Below are 10,753 nucleotides of genomic sequence, written 5' to 3'. Positions count from 1 at the left end.
GCCTGAATACATTTCTTATATTCATCATCTGCTTGCACAATCGTGGTATAACTTTGGCACTTGTTTGAAATGAATGTTTGCACTTGTTTGCCATTAAAGTAAACAAAAAGTAATGGAAACCCTAAACAATACATTTCTTAAATTCAGCATCTTCAACAATCACAGAAGTTTAGTACTGGTTTGCATATTAGCAGTTGAATGTTGGTACTTGTATTCCATAAGAGTAGAAAAAAGTATTGCAAACCCAAAACAAGTACTAAGTATAATGTATAAAAGAATTTCTAGGGTAAAGAATTATATAATCTACACCAATGACACAACTTGTGTGTGGTACAAATATTTACAATACAATGGAAGCGTTTTGTACAGTTCCATGCATCCAAGAGCTTGCACACGGCAAATGCTGAACACTACATTCATTTCTATTTGTTTACTACCAAAACTTCAACAATATCAATCATCGCGACAGAAGGCAATGCTTGCAATTCAATTAGAACCAACTGTCCTGCAGCCATTCCAATAAATCAAGGTCTCTTTTCTGCTTTTTCATAGAGGCCATGATCATTTGGGATTAAATTTCAAGTGGCTATCAATAATTATGGGCGCAGTAAGGTGATTACTGAATCCTTACTGAGGGCACCAGCAATCCATCAAAATTTACCAAAAGCTGTGCCAAATGAAATCAGCAACATATAAGAGTTAGCCAAGACTAAGGTGTCATAGTTCTTTCACGACAACATCTGCAGAACCAGCTTTGGCAGCCTGGAACTCGACTGCATATTGTCTCTGCAAATCCTTCAACTTCTCCAGCAGTTCTTGAAATGTTGGCCGGCTTTGAGGATCACTGTAGATTAAGAAATAGCAGGCCATGTTAATTCAAAATATACTATGTTGTAAGTCCCAAACAATCATCTAATAAAGGTAGAGTACATGAACCCCCTTGTGAGACCCATAGGTAGCAAAGTAGAGAATTAGAACCAAAAATATGTTTCAAACTCATGACTGAACGGCTTAGCTCCAAATGTATTGACTGATGGCACATTGTATAAATATATATATAACTAGGTTTGAGGTTTAGGTAATGCCCTAGGTCAATAAATTCATTTGTTAATATTTTGCTTAATAAGGATAACATCAAATATTATAACATCAAATATTGCATGATATAGAGATTTAAGACTTCAGTTTTCATACCTAAGGTCATAAGATACCATCTATAAAGCATGTTTCAATTTTTATATTGTATGTAGATGACATGGAATAAAACACCAAAGAAGTGCCACATGGCACCTACACTTGTTTAAGAACGCTAATAAATATAGTAGTACAGACAGATTCTCAATAGTGCATGCAGCAATGACTTAATCAGATTAATGCAAATGCATCAATGCTAATGCTGTATGGAAAGAGTAAAAGAGTATTTAATATCATTGCATATGGATGCATTAACCTGAACAAGTATAAATAAGCAACTTGTTCGACAACCCAGGCCTATCACTAATCAATTCACTATGTGGAGGTATTACTAACAATGATTTCAATCTAAGAAGATAATCGGATCAACTTGGTCTACCACTCCACCGAGCAAGTTCTGCTTCTGTTGGCTGATTGCCACAAGTAGCATATTGAATAAAAAGCGTTAATTTGAGGGATAATAGGAGATAGAATATAGAAAGGGAGATGGGTGGTGGTTGAGGGAGAAAGGAGCAAATCTCTCCATCCCTCATTTGGCCCATCACTACTCCGTCCCATCCACCCACTCCTTTTCTAGACTCAACTAGACATTTATCAACCACTGCACCCCCTCCCCAAAAGGAGCAGGCTGGTCATAGAGACTCTGAAGAGCCAAGAAATAGGTGTAGCAAAATTCTGTTCAAGTACAAGCCAATGCCTGTTAACAGCTAATATTTCCTACACTGGACCAAGCTCACCCAGCTGAAAGCTAAGCTAGCTAGCTCAAGAAAGAACTAAAGCATCTAGGGATCAAACCCCAAAACGTACATACCATCAGGACTTGCTCATTCCACAGACAGAGGTCTGGAAATTGCTACCGTTATGCCAGGGGCCAGGATACATGAGGGAAAAAAATGACAAATCACTGAGATAGGGAACAACCTTTGCCAGCAGCTTTCAATTATGGAAGACCACCTCGAATCTACATCCTCCGGTATATCTAACCTTTGATTCATGAACCCAACAGCTCCAATCACCTGCATGCACCAGTTATTGCTCAATGATTAATAAAAAAACATATGCACATCTACAAATCGTGAATACGATGTATGATGCCATACAGGTGTGGATGTCAGGGTAAATAAAAATCTACTATCCTTAAGTTTAAAAAAATCCGGACAAGTTAAAGCAACTTTCCAATCACACCACAGGTGATATATAACAGAGATTGGAACGTGTATCAGACTTTGGCTATCAGCAGTGAGAGTTGAAGAAAAGAAAGAGCAAATATCCTCTGAATACAGGGATTCTCATAATACTTGTCGTTCTTGCACTTTTCGTCACAATAATTTGCTCGTTCTTTACAAGCAATTAAAAATGATAGATAAGTGATGAAAGCCAATGTACAAAAAACAAACATAACATCAATAACAGACCCAACAACCAAAACAAAGATGAAACTTTTTTGATTGTCCATGCCATCGCCATATGCATGATTATCATTTCTAGTTGACCATAGGGAAGAAGAAGACTCCTACCTGCATTGCATTGAGATTTTCCCAAGGAATCTTATGAGTAGCAAGCTCCCATAATATGACCCCAAAGCTATAGATATCAGACCTACATATACCAATTGATTGGTTAGAAGAAATCATTTAAGTATAACAAAAGCAAAAACATGTATCCAACAGGTATATTGTATGAAACAGGCTGAATCATCCCAAATTACATAAAAGACTACTTCGGGATTCCTTAAAGGGGAAACATTTTCTGATTTGGTATGACTAAGTAGGTTGTATACAAAATTTACTATAAGAAAAAGATTATACCACAGAAAATACCTTCACCTAATCTAAAGAAGAAAAAAAAAAAACAGTTCCTCCATTTTTACTACGTATTTAATTGACTAAAATTCCTAAAGCTGAAATGTCATAATACTTGACCCATACTATAATTGGCAAGTTTTTGGTGACCAGATTCACTAAATTACCCTTATAAAGTGCATGTGGGTACAGCAACGAGAGAACCTAGGTTTATCACCTTGATAAACATTGGTTATTTATCAAGTGGCAAAGTTGTAATATTTTGGGATAAGACCAAGTAAAATCGCTAACACTATTAACGGGTTGAACCTATGATCGGTACAAAATTTCGCAATTTAATTATAAGTTTGTCACTTGATAAACGGAGATAATCTTGTATTTTCTTGATAACTCATGTGCTCTAAATAGCAAACTATGTGCTCTAACTACACTTTTTCTCTCCTCTTCTTAAATATTGAGCCAAGAGCTATGGGTCAAGTAAATACAAATGGAGAAAAAGTGTGCATTAAACATAACTGATATTAACAATCTACTTACTTTTCATCAGCTTGCTCATTGCGAAGAACCTCTGGTGCCATCCATTGAGGCTACAAACCAAAAAATTGGCAACATTTAAATGAAGATCTGACTTGGAAATTCAGGTCAATAGCCACAAAAACAACACAACAAATATACAAAGGCATTCAACATACTGTTCCTTTTCCAGTCTTTGTAGTTAGGTAAGTTTCATGTTTCACACGTGAAAGGCCAAAATCAGCAACCTGCTCAAAACAACATAAAAGTATTGATTGGAGAGAGATGCTCTCTAAAGATCAGCAACAACAACAGAGACAAAGTTGACCAATGCCACACCTTAACCATCCAGTTCTTATCAACCAGAAGGTTGGAAGTCTTCAAATCACGATGAATGATAGGTGGGTTACAATTATGAAGATAGTTCATTCCTCGAACCTGCATACGATTGCAAATGAATATCTAATGTAAGCAGCACTCCACCACAAATTAAGTTACAACTAAATTATAAACATCAATCTTGTGGGGAGATTTGGGCAACATAATACTCAACTATGTCTATAGCCATGTGAAGCCGTCGCCTCCAATCTAGTTTGGCTGTACTCCTTTGTAGTAGACGAAACAAGCTTCCTCTGTATTATGGTAAAAAGGTTTAGAAAGTTATTAAGCCAAGTGATTTTCCAGCCTTGACAAGTGCAAATTCCAAATTTTCGAGCCTTGACTAGAAAGAAATCAAATTCATCATATCTAGGGAAAACACTTCAACAAGCATCAAAAAACATGGCCCAAATGTCAAAAAGAAATCTCATTCAGAGGTCAAATTTGAATGAAAAATTAAAATTGAACGAACCGTGGAAGAAACTCGGTGACAATGCAGAGACGTTGAGGTGACGTTACAGCACCCATAAATAATAGAATGTTCGGGTGCCGAAGTCGCTTCATGAGAGACACCTGAATAATAAATAATAACATTAATAAACAAATAAAAAAAAAAAGAGAAAAGATGTCAGTTTATGGTATAAGGAGATTAACTTCTTTCATGTCAATAGTTTCAGAATGCATTTCATCACACTGTATTCTGTCTTTGAAAATGTGGAGTAAAAGCAATTACAAAAATCACACCAGCACATTGTTGTCAAGGGAGAAATACAACTTCCAAGACATAAAGTACCTCTTGTCTGAATGAAAATATGACGTCTTCAGAATATTCTTGCTTGGAAAAAATTTTGATAGCAACATCCTGCAATAACAAACAGATGGACAATATGATCATGCATGAAACACATGTAATATGACATCAACTTCTTTAACGCAATTGCAATAAACATGTCCAAAGACGAATGAATAGAAAGAATATAGAAATATAGACCTATATGGCTATATCTCACGCCAAACCAAATCTACAGTGATAAAAGTGAGACACATGAGGGATCCCATGTTCAAATTTTAAAAACTTAATGTATCCTTATAAGCCAATTTTGAAGCATTCTTAATATTGATCCTACCATCTCCAAGTCTAGATTATGTGGCACACCAATCCTGCCTCCAAGACAAGGCTCTGATAGATTGTTGTCATATTGTAGCCTTGTAGGATTAAAATGAAATTGCTCTTATTTGAAGGTTACTAAGGCCATAATTTCAGCACAATACTCAAATATAATGTAATTTTTTGTATTAAATTATTCAATTCCTTTTCAGACCAATTGAACAATCTATAATAAACTTCCCATTAAAATATTTAACAATTTAATAAAAATAAAATCAAGTGAAGAGCCAATAGGAAGTAGGAACATACCGATCCATACCACAGACCATGATACACGGTTCCACATGAACCTGCACGCAAGTTATAACAAGATAGATGTAAGAAGGTAAAGAATAAATAACAAAGTAACATTTCGATAATCTTTTCTAGGGAAAGAAGTTAATTACCGAGACTAAAAGCATTATAGATGATTAAACAATTCTCAAATGGATCATGGCTGATCATAAAAGGCTAAATGCTCCCCAACATAAAATTTAATGTCGCATACTATACAATGCACAGGTTCCCAATTCCCCCCTCTTCAGAAAGTTAACATGTAAAAAGCCATAACATCACAAGGCCCTCTAGTGCATAAGAGTTTCTGATACTTCGAAAAAAAAAATTTAAATATGGAAAAGGAAAAGGGTTGGATGAACATCATAGACAAAGAATACATATAGAATGCTAGATGGATTGATGTGTCCTAATAAAATCAATTAAAACATAACATTCCACCATCTGTGGTGCTCTATGCCACTCTGTATATCTATTGACCGCCATTGTCTCAACGCCACTCTATGCATGGCACTGAATTTGGCAAATTAAGGTAAAGAAGAGTTAATACTTTGACAACCTAGTATCCTGTTTGAAAGTTACTGCTTTAAGAATGTCAGAAAACACAAATTCTTGTAATTAAAAACCAAACTAAGATGTAAATGTATCATTTCAATTAAAACAAAATATAGTGCACATAAAACTATCGTCACGCCAATTTCAAATCTTCAACTTGCCTCTTTATTGGCATAAAACACATCAAGAATGGAAACAAATATTGAAAAACGGGATCATATGGTCCTCTTCTGTGGTGCTCTGCACTCATAACCTAGGTCTGAAGTTCAGAAATTAGATGAAAAGTGCTAATTGAAGAAAATAAACTATAACTCTGTATGCACATAAGTACATAACGTAAAAGGCTAAGTAATATCAAAGAACAAACCAATCACTCTGTCACAAGACAACCCAAAACTCCGATAACTCACCCATATCACAAAGGCTTTTTCCAAGGGGTATTACCCAATATTACTACTAAACAAGGGAACGTAAAAGGTAATTTCCAGATATCTCTCATGCAAGGGAAAATATAGGAAATCAAGAAGATCTTAGCTCCTACACAGGATTCAAACAGTCAAGGTGAAAAAACTCAGAAAGGAGCAGGGACTGGACAACTGGTTTGACTCAGTGATCAAGAGCGGATAACCTAGTCAAGTGTGGTAGAGCTATATGGTATATACTGATGTATCCAAAGCTCCAATAAATTGATCATAATGACCCACACAGTATAAGTTCAAGCCAAATTAGTGAAGCTAAGAACAAAGTAGTGAAATATGGTGCACAAAGTCCATATAAGAGCATAAATAAGGAGTGGAAGTCATGATTATCCATACCTTGCCCTATTTGCTCTCCAATTGTCAAATCCTCCCATGAAATTTCATAGTCTAAGCAATCAGTATCAACATCCAATCTATTTACAATACTGCTACTTCCACTTCCACAGCTACTTGCACTGCTTGTACTGTTTATATTAAAGGATGACCAGGACCCAGTGGCCTCGTTACCAGCAGGCCGATTATATTCGCCAGTATGGCTTTCGGATTTTGCAGCAGAATGTAGACGATCAGAATCCAGTTCGCCTTGAATCCAAGGCCAACCAAATTGCCCACTCTTGGTGTCTGATGTTTCCTTTTCGTTTCCTTTCCATGGCCACTGCATTGCTTTCTTACCAATCCAAGCCTCAGCTTTGGAAGTTATCATTTTGTGAATAGCAGATTTCCCCTCACTTTCTTCACTAGCTTCTTTCTGAGCTTTGACAGGAGACTTTCCACCACCAAACTGAGAAAATACACCAAGAGCAGAGCCTACAGAATCCCCTCTGGGTGTACTCGCTCCACTTGAGTTTCCATCATCTTTTTGATCCGAGAAAGGAGCATCAGAAAACCCATGATCAGAGTGACGACTATCTCCACTCCCACCTTCGCGGAGTACATTATTCTCTCCAGTCTTTATTTTAGATCGAACCTTGTCACTAACCTTTGAAGCCTATATAATTTAGTATCAGACACTCAACAATGGCTCACAGAGTAATTCACAAAATTGATTCATTAAGATTATTTGCTACTTATCCAAAATACTACATCAAGAAACTTACCAAGTTTGTTATCTTTGAAGCAATAGCTGTTTGCAAAGGCTGCTCAGTATCGAGGCCAAGCCTGGTCGCAACACTATTTTTGGCCTTGCTAGAATTTTGACTAGCCTCCTGCTGTTCCTTTGCTTCCGAAATCGAAACTTTCATTTCCAGATATGGTTTTGAGTCACTTGATACACAAATAACCCCAATGAGAGTACCATCATCATCGTAAAATGGAGTGTTGGTTGCAACAACTAGAAACTTGTGTCCTTTCTTATCTCTGACAGGGAACTGCCCTGTCCAACTCTCTCCCAACGTTACACGATTTATAATATTACCAGCAACACCGGTATCCTGATCATCCACTAGTAGGCCACAGAGATCCTTACCAAGGGCTTCTGCTGCAGAATAACCATAAAGTTCTTCAGCAGAACGATTCCTGCATTATTAATTTAGCAATTGGCATTCAAAGGAACTTGGAAAACATTGTTGACTGATAAGGCAAAAAAGAGGTTGACTAGCAACAACAAAAATAACCCTCACATTATATTAAATCATAGACCAAGCTACTACCAACCCATAAGACCATAATAACATCAGGCAAAAAAAATTGACTATTCCACTCTCAGTTACTCTCCTAATCGACTTCAGGTTTCAACTTTCAAAAATTCAAGGCTTTCCTTATTCATGCTTGAACAATTTTTTAGAATACGAACTTCAGCAGGATAAGTCAACGCAATTTTAAGTCAAAGCAATTTTAATCCAGGGCACATTAACAGAACCACCAACACTGTTTCTTCATAGAGTTATACATAGAACTATTAAAAATGTTTTTTATTTTTTTTGTTCAAGATAGGAATCTATTAAAATCTGAAACTGGCTCAACAAATAGTATAACCTCTATCAGCACAGGTGCAATAAATGACTCGGTAGCCGAATCAAATGTGGCTGCTTTCATTTGTGCTGCAGCTGAGGGATTTTAGTTTGGAAACTTCTTAGCAAACCATTTGGTTGAGAATCAAACTATGTGATATCAATAGTTGCTTGCATAAGTTCACCATGATGATATTGTCTGGGAAACCTAGACCCCTCATTAATCAACAAACTTCATAGAATCCCTAATTCCAGATTTCCAACTCCAGTTTGACACTAGAGTAACTACAAAACTCAGTTAGCCTAGTCGCCTAGATAAAAACAGCAAGAATTCCCCATATCCATCAAAATTGAGATTTTATCGATTATCTGCAATACTTATCTAAGACGAATCCAATGAGACAACACACGCAGGAACAATATGATTTTTAATACAAAACATTCAAAACGAGCCAATCATCACAACATCTCATAAGGCTTGTAAACAACAATATAATATCGACAACCAAGACATCCAACATGAGCCAATCATCTCTAAAGGCTCCTGAATAACAACACAATTCCGAGAACCAATTAAACTTATGGCATGATCAACTCAACATATTATGTTGCTGCTTTGAGTATAACACAATCATATGATGAATTTACTGACTTACAGAGATGATAACAACTTTAACAAGAGCAATAAACCACATAACCAAATTCAAACACCCATGTAATCAAAATTCTCAAAAATGCAGTAAAATTTACCAATAAATAACGCGAGTATCAAGATCAAAAATATGAACCGCCTGTCCCATAGATTGCAGTATATTCAAACACTGCTTATCAGTCAATTTCCGAAGCTCGGTCGAATCACCGCTACCACTACCACTACTACCAGCGCCAACAGGCGGCGGCAATTCATCAGGGCACCGACTCTCTCGCTGCAACGGCGACGACGACGACCCCATTGAAACCGACGTCGAAGAATGCCCAAACGACATCGACCCTTTCTTCCACTCACTCTCTCTTCTCCGGTGAGGCGGCACCGGCGCCGGCAACCTTGACCGTTGAGGGGAAACAGAGTGGGCCCTCCTTTGGCGAACCCCATCTGCTAGAATCAACTTCGACATCTCTTCTCGAAGGTGAGCATGCCCCTCTTCTAGGTCTTGGATCTTCCTCAGTAACTCCTCTGCTGGTGGAGTTTCCATGGCCAAAACTTGAAATTAAATGGGGATTAATTCTGGGTTTTTGTTCAATTTTTGTGGGGTTTTTTCAGATTTGATTATGAGAGTGAGAGATTCATGGGTTTATGGATCTCCCCCTCTCTGCAAAATTTCTGGGGTTTTTTTTGGAACACACTAAATTGAGAAGTAGCACTGAAAAAGAAGAAGAAAAAATGGAGGAGAGAGAAAGATGAAGGTCAAAGTGCAGAGGCTACCTCTTCTCCCCTTCACCCTTCGTGCAAGTTTTGCTCTAAATTTTTTTCTTTTTTTTTTTGGATTTTTTGGGATTATATTTTATATACAAGTGACATAATTTTAGCTATTTTGGGTAATATAGTCATGATCCTTGTATTTGTTACTTCTAATTTTTAATTTTATTGCATTAGGTTAATAGAAAATTGGGACAAATTAACAAGCAATAAGAACATATATTTAATTATTGTAATCACATTAAAATAAACTGTCTTAAAATGAATATTGGAGATGATATAAGATATTGCATAAACAACTACATCTTGTACTAAAAAGAGGGGGTGAATAAGGTGATATGGTGCGCCAAAGTGGTGGAAGTCAGAGAATTGTAGCAATTCTGATTAGGAAGAAAGGGGACGTCATAGTGCCATTGTTTTAGGACTCTTAGGATGGGTAGGGTCGTGGGCACTTGGTTGAGGTGTGTACTCTCAGGCCCTCCGTTGCCGTAAAATAAAATGAGCGGAGTTTAGATCACTAGATTAGATTTTGCTAAAGATGACATTTGGCTGAGTATATGTAATGATAACATATACAGTTAGGCACAGGGTAAGCATAGCATGTTACTTTGTGTGTTTGTCCAGATATGGACCACTTCTTTGTAACCATTAGGCTCGGCAATGAGCTAGCCAGGCCCAACTTCCCAAGGCAAAGCAAGCTCAGCCACCACAAACCACCTGACCTCTTTGAATTTCCTCCTAGTCATATTAACTAAGCATAAGCACTCGTCTTAGTACGAGTATTATTAATCAAAGATGTACTTCGTTATATACAATTAATTGCAAGATCAAAGCAGGGTTTGCACATAGGTGCGGGGACCAAAGTAAGAATCTTATACGGAGTAACATAGTTAGGGTTTATTAAAGATTATTTATTTGTCACTGAGAAAGATGATAATATTAGTAGGTATAAGTGGGGTTAGTGGAAAAAAAATAATAGTGGATCATTATAGGAAAATTTATTAAACTTGGAGTAACTTGGATTT

The 10,753-nt window shown here is 36.8% G+C and overlaps 1 protein-coding gene across 2 annotated transcripts; it reads right to left on the bottom strand.

The window, feature by feature from the left end:
* Positions 1 to 151: 151 nt before the first annotated feature.
* Positions 152 to 9,805, bottom strand: LOC145606765 (uncharacterized). 2 transcript variants are annotated; one of them, XM_081662592.1, is made up of 13 exons: positions 9,062 to 9,805; positions 7,460 to 7,877; positions 6,699 to 7,350; positions 5,305 to 5,345; positions 4,681 to 4,749; positions 4,360 to 4,460; positions 4,063 to 4,141; positions 3,849 to 3,947; positions 3,689 to 3,757; positions 3,534 to 3,583; positions 2,712 to 2,793; positions 2,116 to 2,210; positions 152 to 844 (listed from the first exon to the last, which is right to left on the bottom strand). In XM_081662592.1, the coding sequence occupies exons 1-13, from the start codon at positions 9,502 to 9,504 to the stop codon at positions 718 to 720; spliced, it is 2,325 nt and encodes a 774-aa protein (XP_081518718.1). In that variant the 5' UTR covers positions 9,505 to 9,805; the 3' UTR covers positions 152 to 717. The 2 variants fall into 2 exon arrangements, with proteins under 2 accessions (XP_081518718.1, XP_081518719.1); XM_081662593.1 differs by having other exon boundaries at positions 6,699 to 7,341.
* Between the last annotated feature and the right edge of the window lie 948 nt (positions 9,806 to 10,753).

Source organism: Chenopodium album, chromosome 23 (genome assembly GCF_948465745.1).
Source record: "Chenopodium album chromosome 23, dcCheAlbu1.1, whole genome shotgun sequence".
In the NCBI taxonomy this organism is placed as follows: domain Eukaryota; kingdom Viridiplantae; phylum Streptophyta; class Magnoliopsida; order Caryophyllales; family Amaranthaceae; genus Chenopodium; species Chenopodium album.
This window is presented reverse-complemented; position numbering and strand designations above follow the sequence as displayed.

Coding starts and splice junctions, on each gene's coding strand:
- LOC145606765 (XM_081662592.1), bottom strand. CDS start 9,504: ATGGAAACTCCACCAGCAGAGGAGTTACTGAGGAAGATCCAAGACCTA. Junction 5,346..6,698: donor TGGAGAGCAAATAGGGCAAG/GTATGGATAATC, acceptor ACTTGCGTGCAG/GTTCATGTGGAACCGTGTAT. Junction 3,758..3,848: donor ATAAGAACTGGATGGTTAAG/GTGTGGCATTGG, acceptor TGTTTTGAGCAG/GTTGCTGATTTTGGCCTTTC.